General features: G+C 38.7%; 3 protein-coding genes across 12 annotated transcripts in view; 2 read left to right on the forward strand and 1 right to left on the reverse strand.

The window, feature by feature from the left end:
• The window catches only part of LOC121989633, a 55,251-nt gene extending 45,613 nt beyond the window's left edge, over positions 1-9,638 (forward strand). For 7 of the 10 annotated variants that reach the window (XM_042543788.1, XM_042543787.1, XM_042543789.1 and 4 more), the window contains exons 7-11: positions 6,841-6,922; positions 6,997-7,151; positions 7,297-7,369; positions 8,337-8,388; positions 8,485-8,757. In XM_042543788.1, the coding sequence (XP_042399722.1) occupies positions 6,841-6,922; positions 6,997-7,151; positions 7,297-7,369; positions 8,337-8,388; positions 8,485-8,740 (618 nt within the window). In that variant the 3' untranslated portion in view covers positions 8,741-8,757. Of the gene's footprint in view, positions 1-6,840; positions 6,923-6,996; positions 7,152-7,296; positions 7,370-8,202; positions 8,226-8,336; positions 8,389-8,484; positions 8,758-9,330 lie in introns of those variants that run through there. The other 3 variants (XM_042543794.1, XM_042543792.1, XM_042543795.1) reach the window with 3 other exon arrangements.
• A 1,899-nt stretch (positions 9,639-11,537) lies between these two features.
• On the forward strand, positions 11,538-19,073 carry LOC121989636. Its single transcript, XM_042543800.1, has 3 exons — positions 11,538-12,800; positions 13,199-13,557; positions 14,523-19,073. Exons 1-3 carry the CDS (start codon positions 12,089-12,091, stop codon positions 15,276-15,278), a joined length of 1,827 nt encoding a protein of 608 aa, XP_042399734.1. The 5' UTR covers positions 11,538-12,088; the 3' UTR covers positions 15,279-19,073.
• Positions 17,181-19,413, reverse strand: LOC121989635 (exocyst complex component EXO70E2-like). The gene has a single exon (XM_042543799.1). The coding sequence runs from the start codon at positions 19,411-19,413 to the stop codon at positions 17,539-17,541; it is 1,875 nt and encodes a 624-aa protein (XP_042399733.1). The 3' UTR covers positions 17,181-17,538.
• Positions 19,414-22,984: the final 3,571 nt, after the last annotated feature.

A 22,984-nucleotide genomic window follows, 5' to 3' on the forward strand; every position in this document is an offset into this window, starting at 1 on the left:
ATTTTAGAGATATTAGACCTCCACCTAGGATGTCACTTGTTAATAAGTGTTGTTAAATGTCATTTGTCCTTAATTACAAGGAATTAACCTTAATGCATGATAATGTTATGGCATACATCAAAAGGAACTAATTTTTCAAAAGAAAATATCCTATAACTACATGATGTATGAATGTCATGACATGGTATTTTTGGATTTTTTTTTTCATAATAAAACATGAATGCAAAAATAGGCATGATGTCATGGCATATGATGGGCAAACAATCATGGCAAGATTTAGCATTAATAAAATACCTAGATTACCTATCTAGGTGTCCTTAAACTTAGCTAACTTAAAATTAAACTTTAGATTGCCCATAAGTGCTTCAAGAAAATGCCAAAACCTAAATTGGCATTTCTAATTCCCTTGATTAATTTATGCCAATTGAAATTAAACATATTCCTCAAATGTTGGCATATTTCATTTTTCCACAAGAGTAGCACTTAAATCAAGGTCCGGAGTGCCTTAACTTTCTTAAGAGAATACCAAAATCCCAACTTGGTATTTCTCTAGATTTTCCCAATTTATGTCATTAAAGATAAAATCAATTTTTCCACCATTAGGCATATTTTACTCTTTCAAAGAGTAAATAATAATTCCATTTCATTTTCAAAGGTTAACAAAAACCTTGAAAATGCTCCTTGAGTGTCAATTTCCTCAAAGTTGGATTAACTACCCTTCTAATCAGAGTTGACACTCTCTAACCCATTTATGGGGTAGAGAAGATGCTCCTAGGAACCCAACACCTATTGGTGCTCCTTGGATGCTCTAGGTACTCACTAGGGATAACTTCCCTAGATACCTTCCTATTGACCTTGTTTGGCTTCTTGGAAGCCTTGGTCACATTTTCTAGGTCAACTCTAGGGATAGCCTCCCTTGTGACCTTGTTAGTGACTTTCTTAGACTTCTTAGAAGTCTTAGTCACATTTATCGCAAAAATACTCTTAGGGATGACTTCCCTAGTATTCTTGGCTTAACCACTGGACCTAGGGTTTGTTCCATAACTATATGGAACTCTATGATACGAGGGCACATCCTTCTTAGCCTTTGATTTGTATCCCAACCCTCTATGGCCATTGGATGGCTTTGATTTTCTTAGCCCTAGGTATTGCTCATTTTGCCCTTGTAGGATATTTTCCATCCTTTTTAGGGTCTTTTCCATTTTATCAAGTCTTGACCTCAAGACTTGATTTTCTATCATTAAATCCTTAGGTTTTGGTCCATGAGCATTTTTGTTCTTGGCCATGTATCTATTATCCTTAGTGTTCCCGCCCAAGTGTCTATCTACCTTCCTAGCCTTAGGTTGGGTAGTTTTGGCATGTAGGACCACATGCTTTTCCTTAAAGCCCTCATGCTTTCTATTCTTATGGTAAATTGCATTAAAATGATAAAAATTAGAATTAGCATGCTTTTTACCATGGTGTAAAGGGGTAGGCTCAATAAAAGTTACCTTCCTTTTTACCTTAGAGGCTCCCCCTTGACTTGAGCTTCCTTGAGCCTTGACCATCTTCTTCCCCTTAGTGCATTGACTCCGGTAATGCCCCTTTTGATTGCAAGAGAAGCACACAATGTGCTCCTTGCTCTTCTTTGTTCCGGGAATGGTCTCCTTTGGCTTCTCCTTGCCCTTTGGTGCCACTTGGCCCTTCTTCTTGGCCAATTTAGGGCACTTGCTCTTGTAGTGCCCATGTTCCCTACATTCAAAGCATATAATATGATTTTTATTATTAATTGAAATATTTATACCTTTGCTTGTAGGGGTGGCATCTTTTCCTTTGGATCCGGAGGTGGAAGCTTGCTCCTGATCGGACCTTGATTCCCCTCCATTTGATTTTTCTTGACTTGTGGAGGTAGAATCTTCTTCCTCCTCTTCGTCTCTTGACCCGGATGTAGAGGCTTCTCCTTCTTCTTGATCCGGCGTCACCAAGGATCGCTCCCCCTCAATCCTAGAGGTGGAGGCTTCATCATCTTGAATATGAAACAAGGAGTATTCTCCCTCCTTGTTCCCTTCGATGCATTCCCTTGAGGATGAAGCTTCTTCTTGGACTTCTTTTTCGGAGGTTGAGCATCTCTCAACCTTGGAGTCCTCCTCTTGGTCTTGCTCCAAAGAGTCACCCTCTCTGGATACTTCTTGCTCTTGTACAGTGGAGGGGATCTCTTCATGAAGCTTGGCCAATTTGCTCCATAAATCCTTTGCATCTTCAAATTCTCCAATTTTGCAAAGGATGGTGTTTGGCAATAAATTTACCAAAAGCTTGGTCACTTTGTCATTGGCCTCGCACCTTTGAACTTGCTTCGAGCTCCATTTGCTTTTCTTGAGAAGCTTGCCCTTGGAGTTTATTGGAGCCTTGAAGCATTCCATAAGAGCAAACCATTGCTCTATCTCTATCATAAGAAAATTTTTGATTCTTGATTTCCAAGAATCGAAGCTCGTGGAAGTGTATGGTGGAGCCACCCTTGTGTCGAATCCGAGACCATCTCGGAATTCCATTGTAGAAGTTGAGCTTTTGAATTTCTTTGACTTTGACGATTTTGCTTCAACTTCTTCACCCTCTAGCTCTTCTTGTTATACTTGACCCTTCCGGCGATGATTCCGGTGAAGAGCGACCTCGCTCTGATACCACTTGTTAGGACCAAAAGGAGCTAGAGGGGGGGGTGAATAGCTCGTCGTTTGCCCATTGTTCGGCGTTGCTTGTTTCTTCGAAGATGTGCAGCGGAAAATACAGAAACAACTCACACAACGCTAACACGGTTGGTTTACTTGGTATCCACCTCACAAGAGGTGACTAGTCCAAGGATCCACACCTACACACAAACCCTCCACTAAATAAAACTCTCCTTTATGGTAACTACCAAGGGCGGAGAAGCCCTACAAGACTCTCAATACAAGAAGAAGAAAGGGTAGTAAAGAAATAAAGAAATACAAGCTTACAATGATGCACAAACCCTAACCCTAGTTTCTTCTTCTTGCTTTGATCCACCTCTTGACTTGGAAGAGCCTCCAAGAACCTTCAAGAACTGGCGATCTCGAGCTTGAGAAGGGCTGTGGAGGAGCTGGTGAAGATCTGAAATGAATTGGTGAAGAAGTGCCGAAGACAACGCTCGCCTGCGGCTCAAATACGACTCAACGGTCGGATCCCGATCAATTCGATTTTTCCCAATCGATCGGGGAGGCTTTGGATCGATCCACGGATCGATCCAGAGCGCCTCTATGCTCTGGAAAAGCGCCTGGATCGATCCACGGATCGATCCAGCGCTTATCGTGCGAAGCAGCAGCGTCCCAATCGATCCACTGATCGATTGAGACCTCTGGATCGATCAACTGATCGATCCAGAGGCTTTCTGTTCGCTGGGAAAGGTCTGGATCGATCCACTGATCGATCCAGCACTTGGTTTTTGCCCAAAACCAAGTCCCAAACCTCCCAAACCAACATCCGGTCAACCTTAACCTATTGGTACGTCATGCCTAGCATCTAGTCACTCCCTTGACCTGCTAGGACTCCCTCACCAAGTGTCCGGTCAATCCCTTTGACCCACTTGGACTTTTCTTTCATGCCAAGTATCCGGTCACTTTCTTGACCTACTTGGACTTTTCTTTCATGCCAAGTATCCGGTCACTCTCTTGACCTACTTGGACTTTTACCTAGCTTCACTCACTAGGACTTTCACCTGGCTTCACTCACCAGGATTTCCATCCGCCTGGCTTTACTCACCAGGACTTCCATACTACCTAGCTTCACTCACTAGGACTTTCACCTGGCTTCACTCACCAGGATTTCCATCTGCCTAGCTTCACTCACTAGGACTTTCACCTGGCTTCACTCACCAGGGTTTCCTTCCAGTCAGGTATACCTACTTGACTCTTCTTCATTCACACTGATCAGTCCCTGATCAGAATCTCCCCATATGAACAACTGCACCTGCATTGTCCATGTGTCTACATGTATTGTCAAACATCGAAACTATGACCAAGACTCAAGCTTGGTCAAACCAGTCAACCTTGACCTAAGGGATATTGCACCAACAATGAGGAGCGAGCGCCACCTTCTCTATGCAATCATCTTCAACCCTCGTTCGTGCCTTGACAGCTGCTGTTGTGTTCTACTACTTGGTTGCATTAGAATTCCGCCTCCATCCGTAAGTTGGTTTGAGTTTCTTACTTTCTTGTCATTTTCTTGATGGTCGATAACCCTTTGATTTCTCCTTTGTATGAATGAACTCACTTTTCGTTGATCGTAGAACACCACCTTGAGATGCAGCTATCCTATGACATCTCACCGGATTTCCATATTCGTATACATAGGCCAAATGCCTTATATGCCCCCACCGGGCTATTAACTTTCTTCTCCAATCCATTAGACGACGATCTCCATTTTCCTGTCCCCGAGTTTTATAGGGATGTGTCAGAATATTTCTACATATCTCTCCATCAATTAGCCCCTAATGCTTTAAGGATTATGAGTGGGGTGGCAGTAATCTTGAAGTTGTATCAAACCCTTGACTTCTATTTTCTTTCATTATTTTTATCATCCCAAGAGAGCAAAGCTAAGTGCTTTCCACTTCATGATTTAGTTTGGTTGCCACTTCTTAGATAGGTTTCCTTCGTCTCACAAGGGGTGAAAAAATCAATTTTTCTACTTAAAGCCGCCGACCTCCTTTAGTTTCCCGACTGGATGGCAAGTAGACCTACCGGACCCACCACCGCTTAGTTGATATAGGAAGGACCCAGAGTACTTGAGGGCCCTGGAGCTATTAACCGACATGTGCTTTAATGCAACTAGGATAGCCAGGATGAGGGCTTGCTATACCAAGCTCGACAAAGCCAAAATGTCGCCGACATAGAGATGTTGTTCGGTAAGTTTCATACTACCTTCTACATTTGTGAAGACTAACTTGTGTTTTTTATTTAATGCAGACGTCACCATATTGAACATTTTGATGTGCAAGCAAATGAAGCAGGATCGGGTGGCTCTTCAAGCTCTTCTGACACCAAAAATTTCAGAAGATAACCCCAATGTCACATAGAGTGAGTCTGAGTTGCCCCATTATATTCTTGCCCCCCTATGGGCACTGGGTTCAAAGCACCCTCTGGTCGATCGAAGAAAGTTGGTAAAGGTTCCTTCGATCGCCTTGTCGTACTCAGGGAGGCGACGCCTCCTCTCCCTCGGGCGGCCATTGCGGCTAAAGTCCGACCCGTAGGATCCCTATCCCCAATCGAGGAGATAGCCGAAGAAATTCAAGGGATGCCTCTAACCCTTAGCCCCTGAGTTACTTCTCTGAAAAGAAACATAAGCGCATGACTTCCCTTGCCATAGAGATGTGATGCTCCCGTTGGCTTTCCCAAGCATGTCAGTGAGCCAAAAAACTTATTGACCGTGCCCCTATGTCGAGTGCCTCAATTAGATTGTAACAAGAAATACCAACCCCTCCAGCAAAACCTACGTCTGAGGCACCACCAACCACCATTGCTATAAGGGTACTGACTGGGACCCGCTGTAAGGCCGAGAAAAAATGTCGAGCCAACTTAATGGCTCTTATAAAGGAAGGTGGGTACTCCGAGGAGCTAAGGGGTTTAGACACGCTCGAGGTCAGCGGCCAAGCAAATGCCTCCATAATAAAGGTATATATTTAGAATGAACAATAATGGATTGTGTTGTTTATTAACACTAATCGTGGATGTTTCATAGTTATGGTCAAAGCATTTAGAAGTCCACAATCGCGTGCCACATCTAGTGTGGCAAATTTGGCCACTAAAAAAAATTGAATTGAAGAATTGGAAACCCAACTAACCATACCCTCCTGAGCCATAGCAGAGGGGAGAGCCAAGACAGCTCGATAACGAGAGGAGTGTCAACTGTTGACAAGTTTGTCAGTTCGTCTTTGAGGAGAACTAGAAGCAGCTTTGACTAACGTCAAGTATGTGGAAACCAAGCTGGAAGAGCTGCAAATGTGACTTGCACCACTAGAGGCAGAACAAGCTCACTTAACTACCCAGGTGTCGGAGTTTTATATTAGCCACCAAGAGGAGCAAATCACTGGTCTAGGCATACTAACGACTGAATTACAGGAGTGGTTGGCCCGGACAGTAGAGGGTGCTTATCATCGGATCACCTATAATATTTATTCTTATCTAACCTATGGTGTGAGAATTCTTGCATATTTAACATTATATCCAAGTTCTCATAGAGATGTAGCGGTCTGATCCTTGCCGATTCGTTACAGTCCGACCATGCAACACGAACTCTTATATATTTGGTACTATACGCGAGTTTTGGAGATGTAATGGTTCTTACCAAAATATTATAGTCGGGACCCTGCAACGTGTTCCTTCCAGGGAACAATGTAGCATTATTATAATAATTTAATATTTATCATAGTTTTAACATTAGCTGACAATCTAATGTAATCCTCTTTTTTTATCTGGACTTGAGACCGATCATGATTGGACGGAGTTAACTAAGCTAATTTAATTTTAATTAATATTAAAGTAATTTTTTATTTAAAATGATTTTAATAAAATTATCAAACTGTTTTGAGTTTTAATATTGTATTGACTAAAATTGGTATAACAATTTTAAAATAAAAATTAATATTTTAAATAAATTATTTATTTTAATTTGTATATTATAATAATAAAAGTAAAGGAAGAATGTCCTTTTTGATTTTTATCCCTCTGTCTCCTAGTAAACACCTAATATAAATAAATAGTAAACTGTTAGCCAATCAGTAAATTACTTCGTGAAGAATTGTTATTAATTTCTTTGAAACCAATGAAACGGAAACAAAAGAAATCCAAATCGCAGCGACGGCGCCAACCCTCGTCGAGCGCCGGAGACGACCAGGGCAAAACGAGCGATGAGAAGGAGCACGAAGAAGGCGAGCAAGGTTTCCTCCGATTCGATCTGTGGAGATTTATTAGGTTTTCTCTTTACCTTCTTTATGTGGAGTTCTCGGATCAGGGGCACGTCCAGGATCGACGGACAAGAAGGCTGAAGAACCCTCGACTAAGTTGGTTGCCTCGGCGGTGTCCTCCATGCCGCCCCCGCCCTCCCGACCACCTCCGCCCTCCCAACCGCCTCCGCCCTCCCAGCCGCCTCCGCCCTCCCCGCCCAAGGTTCTTAATCTTCTCATTGTCTTTCCTTTTCTCGTCTCTTTGATTGTTGTTTTCTACAGTCCATTTTGTTCCTGTCGATGTGGAATGTTTCTTATGAGGAATTGTTTTCTTTACGTGTATTTATGTTGATTGTGGGTTTCGTCAGGATCAATCGGAGGTTGAACTGGAATTGAAGTTTTTGCAATCTCTGGAATTTTATCCTCCTGCTCGACTGCTGGGTGAGTTCGTAGTAATCTATCTTCAAATTTTGGCTTTGAGTTTCTTCTTGTAGTATTTTTGGACTTGTTTTTGTCCTTATTCGTCTCTAAACCAGTAAAAGGTTAAAGCATTGAACTCCTTGCTTTTGCTTGGGAATTATTAATGTGATGATTCAGGGTTGAGTGAGGAAAGCATGGTGAGTCCCAATCTTTTGGAAGAAATGCATTACTCTTAGTTGAAAACTCTAAGCTCTTTGTGAGGGAATTATAAAAATCCCCCACAATAGAAGTTAAACATGATGCTTCTTCATATATTTTGTATATATTTATAGGAAACACCAGAATTTTGCAATTGCCATACATTATTTGTTGCCTTAAATCTTTCTCTTACCTTTTCTTTTGTATTTGCTGTTCTATAAACTTAGTATTTATGTCCTAATTTCTCATTGTCTACTTTACCTACAAACTTAGCCTTGTTTTCCAGAAATATATTAGAAGCACCCTTAATTTTTGTAACAGTTATCTCCTAATATGATTCAATCTTGGTTCTGGATATTCAGTAATAAGTGTAATCTGATTCTTATCAACAATCTTGTATTAATATATAATATGAGAAGATTGGAAACATATAATATTAATATATAACTTTTGAAACTTTGGCAAACTTGGGCAAGGTCGCAAGGATAGTATTACTGATGTTGGTATAAGTTAAGTCTAATATAGTTAGAATTAACTGAATTGTTAAGTCTAATATAGTTAGAATTAACTGAATTGTTTGCTCTACTAATCGTGAATTGATTATGGTCCAAACTCTATACCCGGTCCAATTACTATAAAATTGGTTGCTCTTACAGATCGATGAATTGATGATGCTCTAAGTTCCTCAATTACCATAACTGTTAGTGGATACCAATCCTTACATTGCTGATGCACAATGAATATGGATTCTTGTTCTTCCATTATGACGAATTATTGTCAACAATCACAGGCATCCACCGTCATTTTGTTCTTTACGGGATGATCGAGTATTTGCAAAGGAGGTTAGTTTCATAATGTTAATGTGGGGATTATGAATAGTCTTGTACAAGAATTTTTGTTTCTGAATGTACAACATATGGATGCTTTCACTATTGCAGCTCTGATAGGCAGTTCAAGGCCGAGGATGTTTTGCAGTTGCTAGATCGCTTTTACAATTTAGAAGCAATGGTGAGACAAAATCACTATCAATCTTTTGATACATATGTGGAATTTGAGAAGTATACAAATATCCCTGTAGCATTCTTTGTTAGCATTGTTTTGCAGTTACTTTGTTTTATCAGCTTTGATATAGTTTTAGTTGCTAGAGCTTGTGTTTTAGTTTTAGTCTTTTTCCTTGCTTCTGATATAGTTTGAAAGAAAGATATGGTGCACATACACAACGTCTTAAGTTTAAACATCGCAGATCGACATTAGCTGTGATACTTGAGTCATTAAGCTTTCTTGGCCATGTCATCGATGATACTTGAGACAATCATTTAGATCTTCTCAATTATGTTTTCTTTCAGTTCCTGGAATCTTCACCAAATCAAACTCAACTTGTATAACTTTGAGATTTGTAAATATTAGTATAGGAGGGCGGCATGATGGACATCATCATAGTTAAGTTTCGGTTAGTGTTTCTTTAGTATTGTTGCTATTTTTAGTAAATAAAAGGTACTGTTGTTCTTTGTCTATCTGTATCCATTTCTCCAAACTTACTAGTTTTTTTATTTTTTTAATTTCGGCGGCATGATGGACATCATCATAGTTAAGTTTCGATTAGTGTTTCTTTAGTATTGTTGCTATTTTTAGTAAATAAAAGGGACTGTTGTTCTTTGTCTATCTGTATCCATTTCTCCAAATTTACTAGTTTTTTTTTTTTTTAACTTCCATGTAAACTATTTGTTTTCAATTTGGCAACAAATTGATAAAGTTGAAGTGCTAACAATTATTTTCTCTAGCAGAAACCAGATGATGAGGATGTAGAAGTTTTAAAGAAAGAAGTTGAATTTTCTTTACCTGAAAGTTTTTTCAGCTACCCCAAACACAATCGCAAACACAAATAAATTTTTTTTATATATTTCTGGATTTCTTTGGCTTCCAACTTGTCACCGGCAATAGCTGCCATTTTTGGCTCAAGTTGAGGTCTTCGACCACTTCAACTGGATTGAATTGGCCTTTTTTTTTTTACAAAAAAGCTTTTGTCACAGCTACTAGAGTTACTCATTTTTGACTAATACAATTCATTCCTTGTGTGTGTTTTTATGCAGAAAATTTGTTTTTTTTTTCTTATTACTCATTTTGAATTAAACGTAAAAGGTTCATTTATTTTTGATAAATGAATGACAGAAAAAATTATTTTAAAAAAAACTGCATATTGTTTTTGCACAATTAAAACACAAAATTTAGCTAATTTTGAAGCTTGGGAGGTTTCTTTTTCATGTTGCAAAACGTGTCAAATCGGTTGTATTTTCACCATTGCTACAAGGGCAAAAATGTCAACACAACTATCAATTTCGACTGTCTTTATACCTCAGCCAGAAAGCGAAAGTATTGCGTTCCATCGGTGGGACCCAATCAGGCATAGCTGTTGGTGTGATCGGTACGTGGGGTGGTATGATGACTAGTCTAATTACAGTCATTAGTACCATGATTAAAATATAGAGGAAGAATACGTGTTAAATTTGGATCTAATGGGATAATTTTTCATGCCTTAACCACTGTATTGTTGCCTTAACCATCGCGCCCTTCCGAGAAATTGATACCATGAAATCAATAAATTAGATCAGAATTACTGTAAATTATTATTAAACCACGGAATTAAAATTATCAAATATCCAATTCAAATAAATTTTAAAATAATCAAATTACATGTTTAATTTTACTTTTATCCTTCTGGAGTGATAGTTAGGGGTGTTTAATTGGATGGAATGAGAGTGGGGAATAGAAAACGAATTAAAAATTGATGTTTAATTTAATCCCTTAAATATGGGAATGAGTCATTAGAGTAAAATGGGGAGAATGGAACTTATTCTCATTCCCCACTTCTATTAATCTCGTTTCCATTTCCATTCCCTTCCGTAAACTAAGCATCTCCTTATGGTATAATACTTGATTTAGATATTAATACAGTTCATGAACACAACTTTCATGTCATTCTAGGATTTTTAAATCCATCAATTTTTACTTCTTTATAAGGAAACCTTGACATAACGATAAAATTATTATTTTATAACTAAAGATCACGAATTCAAATTTTGAAAACAAACTTAAATTAAATAAAATCAGTGTGCATAAAAGAATACTGTTTGAATGCTGAACACCTCTATAATTTATTTCACACCTTTATTATTATATTATTCATTTACTATTAACAGAAACCCATTAATTACTTATCTATTATCCTCATTTCTAAATATTCCTAATCTCTTATAGATAGATGAATAGAGATAGATTTTCCTATACTATATCTAATTAGAGGATAATAAATTTATTATAATAAGATAATGGATTAATTTTTGACAGACATATATTCTTAGGAAAAAAAAACTTTTATCTTAGTCAATTTAACGATTGAATATAAATTAATCCTGAAAATTACTTCCCTTCCTATAACTCAATATTAATTAGATAGTGCTTTTAATTTGATGTTATTTCCGTTTTTCTGATAAAAATTAAAGATTCGGAGATAAGGATCCCAACAATTTATTTATTTACTATTATTATTATTATTATTATTATTATTATTATTATTTTGATTTGTGAACCTCACCAAATTGATATACAAGGCTGGTAATCATTCATTTTATTCCTGATCCATATTGGTCCATTCTGAACCTGTCAGTTACCTTAAAAAAAAAAACTATATATTGTTTTTTGCACACAATTTAAAGCGCACAAAAAAGCTAATTTTTAAGCTTGGCGGATTTTCTAATGTTACAAAACGGGTCAAATAGGTTGTATTTTCACCGTTTCTTCAAGGGCAAAAATGTCAACACGTCTTATAGAATTTCGAAATGGCGACTTGAGATTTGAAAGTTACTTTATTTAATGTTACCCTCTTGCATACCTCAGCCAGAAAGCGAAACTAGGGAGTTCCATCGGTGGGGCCCAATTAAAAGAGGGAAGAAAATTGACGAAAAATCTTTATCTTAGGTTTTTGGATTCCCCCTACACTCGGATGCGACGGAAGAGGTGGGGCTGTGGCAGGAGGCTCCCTCGGCGGATGTTGCTGTCCTCGTCCGTGGGTTATCGGAATCCCGGCCTCATACCTCAGGCTCCTCTAGTCTTATTCTCCACTGGATCATGATCGTGTAGCTTGCCTCCATTGACGCTTTCATCTCACGCCGTCATCGAGTTTTTGCTCCCTTTGCGGGTCTCTTTTGGCTCAAAGGTCGCGGGGTTGGTGATGAAAGCTGGAGATTTGGCACCGGATTTGCCATTTCTTGGTTTCCCTGGTTAAATTAAAGATCCGACCTTCTTTTTTGGCGCCTGCTTTGTGTTTTTTTTATTTCAGCAATCTGATGTTTAAGTCCTTGGAGGCTCTACTGTATGCAACTTGAGGTATCAGAGGGTTATCTTGGTTTATGTTTTTATCTGCACGTCAAAGTCATATGTAGATAGCAAGCGCCTTCTTAATTTCAGCATTGTGAAAGAAGGGAGGGATTCTGTCAGAATTATTATATTTTTCAGTTCGGCAAGAAGATCAAGCTAGTCGCATAAATGGACAAGCAGGCCAATCAGAAGATAGTGAATTCAGAATGTAGTATTTTTCAGAAATTTGCTTCTAAACGAGATTCTGAACATTCTTCGGTTGAAGATCTTGTTAATGGAGATTCCTTAATGAATCCAAGGGAATATGTCAGGAACCATGGATCTCTTCTCAGTTTGCAACCATGGATTTTCAGAAAAGGAAGTTGTCCAAAGGATAAGGAAATGATGAAGGTGCACGGTAATCATTATGAGATAACAGGGAATGGAATGGATGATTTCAGTAATAACTCACTCATAGAGAGTTTCCCGAGTGTTAATCTGAGTTTTACACATGATAGAGGTCAAAGCTCTTTGAGAAGCAGGTCTTCTCACCGCAAATCAACTAGACCTCTTTCTTCCTTGGAAAACTGCCTCATCCCTCATCTGTACGATGAAAATTTTGAATTTGAGGAGTTTGCTTTCAGTTCATTTCCTTCTTCCACTTTATCAAGCACGAGGCCACTCGTTGTTACTGATGGAAACAACGTAATTAGCAAATCCAGTTATGGACCTGCCGACATAAATTTGCATAGTGGCGCAGACAACACAAACATGAAGAGTCTATTCGGAGTTTCTCCTCTTCCTGAATTTAGAACACCAAAAAGAAAGAGCAGACAGACACTGCCTCATAAGTTAGATCCTTCCAACACTAGAAGGCCACAGAGGCTTGCTCATCACAAAGGTATTACTGCCACCATTTTTCTAATATACGTGTGTATTGAGTGATGATGAATACATATTTAGGTTGAACAAATAGTGATTTCCAATTCATGAGCATGTTGCCAATGGCATATCATTCACATGCTTCCTGTGCATCGTCCATTTGGATTCCACATTGGACATGGAGCAACTAAATTCTTTGTTGGGGGTTTATCAGTGCCATGTCATTCTCATGGGTGAACCATGTGCCATATGGCATGTGCTCCCTGTGTCAACACTAGATGTCATGTGGATGTGGCTTGTTAATGAACTGGCTGATGTACTTAGTTTAGCTTAATTGTGTCATAAGTTTGCTTAGTTGTTTTATTGATTAAGTTTATGAGAATATTCTGCTCATTAATAAGCAGTACTTGTTTCCAGATTCAGTTGATGTGTTACATGTCTTCTCTGTTGGAGTTAGCCTTGGAATCATATCGACTATACTATCGAACAAAAAAGAAATAGAGAATTTAAATGGCATGTTGAAGACCTCAGAGGACTTGGTTCATGATTTGCAAGAGGAATTGGAGATGAAGGATATCGTAACTGTAAAAGAATTGGCTCATGAAGCTGGTGGGAGCCAGAAACCAAGTATTGTGAAGGATGAGAATAACCATAAATGCTTGCCTGTGGAAGTGTTGAGGAGTGAAATAGAAGCGGAGCTTGAGATTGAGCTGGAGAAATTAGAACTAAGCATTAATTCTTCCAGCCTCGATGGAAAAATGTCAGCACTTGGTGAGGTAAGTCCAATGTGTTTTCTAGTTCTCATGCACTTTCTCAACTAAAAGCAAACACTTTTATAATCTACACTTTTCCATGGCGATTCTTACTTTTGAATATGATGTATCATGATTACACTCTCTTGAGTCCCTGGTTAATTCCCACCTTTTTTAAACCTACTTAGCTGTGGTTTACCTATAGTATTAGTCTGATCTGCTTTTGGGTTATTCAAGCATCATTAGAGTTTTGTTTATGCTCATGGTTTTGAAAAACTCTCACTTGGGGCACTAATGCTGCTGCTTAAGCTGATTTTAATGAGGGCCATAAAGCTATTGCATATGCTACATGTAGCACATGCATTTTGCATGTGCAAGTAAAGATATAGAAAATTATTGACTTTAGATATATGGTAATATACTAATATGGAGAAAGCAAAGTTGTTTGGAGCATGCATAGAACTTTAAGCGCCCCTTGTTTCAAAGAGAGGAGAATGGGCTATTCACATTTAATTCGACAGTCAAAGATGAATCGAAAGCTAAACTTTGCTAATTAAGATCCCTGGGTAAAAAGGAAGATGTCTCTTACATTACCCATAATGTGTAGTCATTTTATTTTAATTGAATATTAACCACAGATGCCTCCGCTTGCTACAGATTGATTGTTCAATGGCTAATCTTATGCCTTTTTTCTTTTCTTTTTTTTCTTTTTAAAGAACTGATTTCTCTGAATTTATGCAAGGGACATTGATATATGGAATTAACTTAATTGAGTTAGCAAACATACAGATATAACTGCTGATATTTTTGCTAAATGCAAAGAAATGGTACATGATATTTGTGCTTGTTTCTAGCTCTCTTCAGAAACCCATGTGATAGTTTTTATGATTATTGATTTTGGTCTAACGATGCCACTACTTATACGCAAGTGCGCCATGGCTTCTGATAGTGTTTGCAACTTTTCTAACACTTGGAATTTCTTATTGCAGCTTGATCCAGACCTAATAGCTGATTTTACAGATGGAGAACTAAAAGCAGAGAAACTCTCTGGTAGAATCTCTGAGGACCAGGCTATGAATGCAAGCAACAGCGACAGCTCCTCAGAGAACCCAACACACAGTGCGAACTATTCGGTTTCACCACAAGAGTTGAGTTTACGTCTGCACAAAGTGATTCAATTCAGACTTGAAGAACGCATTGAACAGCTAGAGAGAACACTAAAGCAAACACAGAAGCAACTCCAATTGCTAGAATCAGATCACCATCTCTCTCAGAGAGCTTTCTCCAGCAGCGACATGGGATCTTCCTCGAATCTTGATAGCCCAACTGGCACCGCAGGAAACATTGCCTTGGTTCAGCCGTTTTGCTTGAACCTCACCGGAGAAGCCCTGGATGCATACGACGAAGTTTATGAAGAGTTTGTGCGGGCATCAAACATGGAGGAAAACCGACCAATGACAACTTACTCGAAAGACCAATGTGAACATTACTTGCATTCATCGTATGAGAATTTGGTACAGGAAATGCACGAACCAAAATCTCCTAGGAGGGAATCAATTGGGATCCAGAAATTGAAGAACAAGGAAACATTCGATGGCGATGAGATCGATGATGAGTATGATAATGATGACGATGAAGACGATGAAATGAATACTCTAATCAAACAGATTTTAGAGAAAACTAGGCAGGGATCACCAACCGCACAACATGTACAAAGAATGCTGTCTTCCATGGATGACGATTAACCAAAAAGGATCAATTGATCAAAAGCTTGAGCTTTTCCCGAGATTCTGTTCTAGTGGTAAGAGAATTTTCTCTGCGGGAGAACAGAATTAACTCTTTGGAAGAATTGTTAGAACTATTTCATCAAGAGCAGCAGCAACAATAATAAAATACACAAATTAGTGGTGAATCCATTCATCAAATGTATATTTCGTCATTGAAATTGTCATACAAAAATTTTCAGTTGTTGGTCACTCACTGATTAATACAGCGATATAATTAGGATCTACTATGACCCATTGTATACTTAACAAGGTGTAAATATGATAACAAATGTCTTAAATAATTTTGTATTAGATTTTACGATGAGCTTTGATTCACTTTTAAAAGACTTGTAATGTTGTTTAAGCTGTTGGTAAACATTTCTTCTTCCGATGGAAGATGTAAACCTTAATTCCGACTCCGGCATCCTCGAAAGCTTTGGGCGAGGAGATCGTCCGCATCGTCGACCCCTTCTCCGCCTGCATGCTTCCCGCGTCCTCCTTGCCACCGCCCTCCACTACTACGGTGGTGAGCCGGTGACGGAAGGAGGAAGCGGCTTTACGTCCATCGCATACTCCGAGAAAGCCTCCGACTTCTTCTGGAACAAGCTCGAAGCTGCTCGCCTCCACTCCCTCATCTTCGTCGCCGTAATCACCGTCCTCACCTTCCTCCTCGGCCATTGATGTAGTCACCTTCTCTCTCCCCCTGCTCAATTTCTCGGTCGTTGGAGCTCTGGCGGTGTTCATGTCAAAAGTTCTGGATCTGGGTGACGGTAGGGGTGCTCGTGGGACCACCTGGGCGCTTCTGATCGCGATGTCCTTGTACAATTTAGCTGATGTTCTCTTGCCCAGCGGACCCTTGAGGCTTCTCTTGGAGCTTGCAATTACAAGAGATGAGGTGTTACCTGCATTCGAGGGAAGGCGAGCAGAACCATCCGGGGGTGAGAAGGAGGCTGTGGAGAGAAAGGAGGAATACCGCTACCTATTCTAGTTCAAGCTTGAATGGTCTAGAAGCTGAAATTCCAAATCCAAGATCGCAAGAGGCAAATCTGGTTATTGCTAGAGAAGTGGCATCTATTCCAGCAGCGACTTCGCCGTTGCTACAGCAACAACTGAAAAGGCACAAGGAAGAGGATGTAGAAGGAATCGGTTTAGGTTCATCAGGAGCAGAACTCTTGCCATCATTATCACTTCGTTACTTTTAGCAGTTTACTTCAAGCCATTGCCATTTGCCAGCCCTTCCAGTGCCCATCACGCTCGGTATGCTCTTTTATCTCTTGGCAAGGTATTCATTGGAAGTGTTTATCGTCTAGTATTCAATGAACCCATCGATGTTCTAGCAAGGCATTTTTGTCGAAAAGGAAACTACTGAAAATTGCATGCAAATGTATGTTTAAAGCATTTTGCGAACCCATCTGTTCATGCATTGTGACTAAGTCCAACAATAAATTTCTGCACAAAGTTACTTTTGAATGATTCCCAGATAATTTGCCACTGCTATTGAGCTTTCTGGTGTTTCTCATGACTGAATTTGAAGCTTCACTCAAATATATCTTCAAATATGCTTTCCTGCTTGTTAGATCTTTGCATTACTGCCATAATAACAAAGGGGAAGTGTCTTTACTCTTGAACTGAGGTTACTGATGGGTTTAGTTCATTATTGTGAAGCCTGTGCTAGTAAACAATGTGCTTTAATATGCTAAACTCACTTGTAAATAAAACTCATTTTATCTTCAATCTTCATGAAAAGCTAATGTCTCTATTTTCAACTGCTGTGCTTTAATTCATGTGAACTACCTAAATTTTTTAAACATATCATCAACTTCATCCAGTCAAATCTTGATGGAGAACTGGAGTGGCAGAAAAGGATCATATGTCAGATGCTTTAGAAGGTATGACACATTATATACTATGGATACCCATTGGTAACAAGTCGTTACACTGAAATATTGGTTGAACTGCAACTATGGCATTAGTGATAACAAGATGAGTGATGCAGACAGCGTCTTAATGATATTACCAAAATAAACATATTCGAGGACGAATGAAGATAATGCATCTCTGTAGGAAAAGTTTAGCAACATACATCTACATAAGGTTAAAAGGAATATGGATGACCTGAAATTCTAAGGATTTGGCACACTGGAAGGGCATCATCTGTCTGCAGCCACTTGATAACAGATTCCTGAAGACTTATACATGATACAGACACTTTGAAGCAATTTCAAGACTGCATGGGAAGTCACCGCCTTCGCTGACTCTGCAGTGACTTGGGTGAACCTTCGAAGAGATCAAGCAAGAGTTCTTCCAAGTCATTTGGTGTGTACTTGAGGTATCTCTCACGATTTCTGTCACCATCCAGATGGGTAGCATACCTACCTTCAAATGTCCGATATGCTTGTATCAGATGGGCAGAAAGAGCGATTCTCAGATCTTCACGGAGTTCTTCATTAGGAACTATCCATGCAGTCTGTGCCTTGTAAACCTCTTCAAATGCAAGGTTGAAGCCTCGGAATCTTTCTTTGAGAACTGATACAGAAGGGGAGCTAGAATTATGCTTACAAATACCCTCTTCCCTCAGTAAAGAGATGACAGAAGACCATGAGGTCCTCTCATATTCTCGTGCGTGCATTTGGAATTTCCAGATGCGTGCACGAATCCAGTCATCACCCAAGAGGCTTCTTAGGTCAGAACCTTTTACTTTGTCAACCATGTAAAAGATATTATTCATCATGAAGATATTCTTAAGAGATCCATCTTGGTAAAGTTGGGATCTGTGATCAAGGTTTTCTTCCAGAATTGCAGTCACTAGCTTCAAATGCCAAGCCAGAGGGGAAGAACTCTGCCTACTGCATTCTGACAGTATATGTTCTTTCTCATGAGGGCCCTCAAGTATCAAGTTGAGGGTCTCACTGTACGCAGAAAGAGCCTTTATGTAGTTCATTACATATTTTGTAAGATGATGGACGCCACCTCCAGCAAAGGCAGTGGAAGAAATGTTTGATTGAATTTTATACTTGAACTCCTCTAGGGTTCTTCTCACAGATTCTTTTAATCTCATTACAACTTCATGGCATTCTGTCAGAACATTAGAACCATCGTCTTCCGGGAAGAACTGCTCCATGTCCACAAGAAGATCTTTTAAAGCCTCAAATGTATTGAGTGTCTCAAACAACTTCTGTGGATCTGGAGGTGAAATGGCTATGGCCATGACAATGCTGAGAAGTTGAAGGACAGAACTCTTTGCAATATCGAGAAAGCAAGACTGTTTGACTGAGTTTGGAAGTTGCCCAAAGACAAGATCACAGAGCTGTCTCTCCCTGGCAACACAGATCCGAACAAAAGTATACATTGCTCGGTTCCACCTCCTTATCATGCAACTCAAAACTTTCCACTCCATTTTGAGCACTTCTTCGATGCTAAGTTTCTCGATTTGGAGAGAAGACAAGCATTCCTCGAGGGCACATTTCCTGCTCATGACATATGCCTGGCAACATTCTTTGTTGTAGTTGGATCGAGACATCAGATTGGCAATGGATACAATATCAGAAATTAGACCATGTTGGATTGTAGCAATACCAACATTGTTAGGCTCTCTAGCGACATCACTGTTTGGTCTGCTATCAATTGTCTCCTCGCCAAAAGAACTGCTCGAGAAGTCCATGCTCTCATCTTCTGCAGAATGAAAGGAGGTGTTACCAGGCTCTAATGGCTGGTAACAATAAGCTAGAAGTTCCACGAACTCATCCTCAACTCTTGCCATTCCTATCTGAAGAATGCTTTCGGCAAAAATCAGGAGTTCATTGTGTTTTTCATTGTCACTGCTTGAATGCAACAATCCAAGGACCTCTTTAAGCTCCAGGACTACATCCACATCTCGTACCAAGTCAGATATCAGTGACTTCTCAGGCTCCCAGTTGAGGATCTTGTTGTGTAATCCTTTCAACTGCTGGTCGATGTCAGATATCGATACTTCTTCTGCAGTTGTCAAGTTGGAGAACTGAACCCCAAGGTCTGCAATCACTTCTACCACACCACTGGATAGGTTTTCAGTCTCTTCCTGCACAACCTGCCTACCTTCTACCTGAGAAGCTGCTAAAGACACACAACCAGCCATAGAAAGATGCCTATTGGATCCTGATTGCAAAGGAGGAGATCCTTCTTTTATCTGATTTAGAAACAGTTGGAGCTCCATACAATTAGGATTTTGGAAAAAAAGGAGGAATCAACCCACAAAATCTACAAATGTTAGGAACAAGGGGGAACCTTTATGGAAGTTGTAGCTGAAGGAGAGACGTGAACAACCAAACAAAATAACAAATCATTCGTCTTCCTGATTTTTCTTTTTGCCTCAATTGAATATTTGACCTAGTTTCTGAAGAACCAGATGCAACCACAAAATCAAAGCTGGAAAATGCAGGATTCTGAAGGAGAACAATAAGAGCCAACAGGGTAAGAGACCAACCTGATGATTTCCAGCTCAAAACCTCCTTTTTTAATGATTCAGCGCAGACGAGAAGCAGAGCGCCGAGGTTGTGAGCCAATCTCAACAAGAAGACAGCAAGAGGAGGAATTTACTTACAGAAAACCTAGCCAGGGGCTCAAATCCCACCTTGCTTGGGAGAAACGATTGGGATCCCGGAAGAATCTCTCTACCTTCCTCTCGGCTTCGTTTCTTCTTCGTCGTTGTCTTCCCAAGCCCGCCGCATCAACGTCAAAGAACCAGAGAGAAGATAATCGATGCTACTTTTTATACTCATTTCAGCTACTCAAAATCGTAGCTTCCGTTTGATTGACTGACTGGAGTGGGTGCCATTTGCTTCTAGCAATAAGGAGAAAGCTAGCGGTCGGATATCAAGTTTCGTCGGGGAGTTTTAGAGAAAGCGGAAGAGCTGGACTTGACGGAGACCGGAGCTCGAGATCTGACCGTGGGATGGTGGAGCAAGCATGCTTTTAAACCGTTCGTCGTTCCTACGGTTGGATCGTGACGAACGGTACGACTGGGCGTTGACCAGCTGATTCTGACCGCGTTCTTTCATTTACCAATTGCCGAAATAAACCCACTCCAGTACCCGTTCAGGGTCCCGATGATGGTTGGACACCGATTGGATACGGATTCGGCATAAAGTACCTAAGCATATATCGTTTTCGTAATTTATAAACTTTAATAATTGTGCTATATACCGGTGTTACGAGATATATCAGATGTTTTGTTTAATTTTCTAATAATGATGACGTAAGAGGTCTACAACGCTGGGTATCGTTATTATAACTAAATCACAAGGACATTTAGACTCTGATCAAAATATATGTTTGTTGCAATTAAAGGGACTGTATTTAACGAAGAGAATGAATGATTTTTATTGATTTTTATTTTAATAATAGGTTTTTTTTTTTTTTTAGAGTTGATAGATTTTTATTAATTTTTATAAAATTTTATATAGTGAAAAGAATTTTATGGAATTCTATAGATTTTTTTATAAGATTTTTACATATATTTGTAGATTTCATGAAATTTATGAATTTGTGGGAAAGAAAATTTTCAAATTTCGTTATTGTTAATATGATAAACATCGTATAAACATCGTTGCACATTCGATTTGTTATTGTAATAATATTTTTAAAATAAATAAATATAAATATTTAAAAATTATTTAGAAATTTTTAAAATTTAAATAAATTTTATAGAATATTTTTAGGATCTAATTTTATTAGACTTTATTAAATTATCTATTAAGTAAGTGGATAATTAATTTGATTTATTAATATATATTTTATATTAAAATCTAATATCTCAAGTTTTTCTTCCCTATACGCATAGCGCAGTCATCCAAATCGACTTCGACTTTGACCTGCTCGTGAGTAGCCGACAGAAGCATCACTGGCCACATTAAACAATTTTTTTTTGTTTGTTTTCCTTCTTTCCGGCGCACCCCTGGCTTCACCGGATCACACTCTTCTTTCTTTCCCATCACAAGCAACCAAAGAAAAATCTCCACCAGCAGCCATGAGCCACCGTCGGAGAAAAGGCTCCAAGTTGCTACCGTTCCGTTCTGGTTGTTCCAATCCGTTCTTTTTTCGTTATAATGTCGGAGAACGATGTTTCAAAGCAAACCACATTATTTACCTAAACTTTGGAATGACGTAAGTAGTGGTGGAATCGGGTAGGGACCCGTCCCGTAACCATCTTACCCAATTCCCGTCTCGATAAAAATTGGGAATCAATTTTTCTCTTGATCCCGTACCCGACAAGTGTCGGGATCCCGAATGTTTCAGGATCCCGTCGGATAGAGAGATGATATCCCGAATGTTCAAATATTTTCATTATACAGCAACATTTTGAGTCTATATTAGTACTGAGATATTATTAAACTACCAGCTGAAATATTGTAAATCTACCAAAAATAAATCAAAAGAAGTGTAAGCAGACCAGTAAGAGTAGGGCTGAGCATTCGGTTAAAATCGAACCGACCGAACCGAATAGACCGAAAATCGAATAAATCGATTTTTTTTTTTTCAACCAACCGAACCGACCGAATTCTCTACAAAAATCGAACCGACCGAACCGATAAAAGATCGGTTAATTCGATTTTTGACCGAATAAACCGATTAAACCGAATTTTAAAACTTTATTTGATTTTAATTTTAAAAAAAATTTATTTTATTTATTATATTTTTAAATAAAAAAATTAATAAATATTTTTATTCGGTTTAATCGGTTTATTCGATTTAACCGAATTACAAAACTCAAAATCGAAACCGAACCGAATTCACCGAAAATCGAACCAAATTTTAAAAACAAAACCGAAAACCAAAAACCGAATTAACCGAACCGAATTCCTAAATTCGGTCGGTTCAGTTCGGTTCGGTTAATTCGATTTTACAGAATTTTTGCTCACCCCTAAGCAAGAGTACTATAAATCTGATTATATATTGTTTGTCGGTCCTTAATTGAATATTCCACATACCATTAGGTATCCACTTAAGTACTTAACCCTTGTAGTTAGTATTCTCAACCTCAAATTTTCTTATTATAAAAATGTCTCTATTTTTTAATCTACTGATTACAAAAGTAACCTTTAGAATTTAAATAAATGGTACTATCTACCAATTGTTTGCCTTATGATCTTATATCAATTCTTCTTGGCGAAAAGCACATAATAAGATTCCTATTATGATATCTAGATACACACTCATGAAGCATATAAGTTGATATGTAATTGACAAAAATAATTTAGCTAAATTTGTTAGAAAATAAATACTTGTGCCAAAGGTGATAAACGAGGACCGACTGATACCTCCCTCACGCTCCATTTAAGCAATGGTACATGCTATTCATAATTCCCTGTTTGTAAAGAAAACATAAACACAAAAGTCACAGAAGATCTAAATTATGAGAATACAGTAACTAGAAAATATCATAAAATTAAATAATCAATTAATTTTATTACTTTAAAGTTTCTCCACCAAGGATAGATGCAAGAAATAGACCATCAAGTTTCAAAGTCAATCTGAACTGCACAATTAAGGAGAAAATGTCAGCATTTAATAACTACTTGTAGTTGTAAATGTTGGCGCTGAGAGTTCCGTTCTGTGTAAATCCTCTGTACAAAAATTTGTACGAACACAGAATCTTTCCTAGCAACTCACATACTTGATCAGACATGTGTTTGATCAATCAAGCAAGT

The sequence above is a fragment of the Zingiber officinale genome, chromosome 6B (assembly GCF_018446385.1).
Source record: "Zingiber officinale cultivar Zhangliang chromosome 6B, Zo_v1.1, whole genome shotgun sequence".
Lineage (NCBI taxonomy): Eukaryota > Viridiplantae > Streptophyta > Magnoliopsida > Zingiberales > Zingiberaceae > Zingiber > Zingiber officinale.

Coding starts and splice junctions, on each gene's coding strand:
- LOC121989636 (XM_042543800.1), top strand. CDS start 12,089: ATGGACAAGCAGGCCAATCAGAAGATAGTGAATTCAGAATGTAGTATT. Junction 12,801..13,198: donor GAGGCTTGCTCATCACAAAG/GTATTACTGCCA, acceptor ACTTGTTTCCAG/ATTCAGTTGATGTGTTACAT. Junction 13,558..14,522: donor AAATGTCAGCACTTGGTGAG/GTAAGTCCAATG, acceptor TTCTTATTGCAG/CTTGATCCAGACCTAATAGC.
- LOC121989635 (XM_042543799.1), bottom strand. CDS start 19,413: ATGGCTGGTTGTGTGTCTTTAGCAGCTTCTCAGGTAGAAGGTAGGCAG.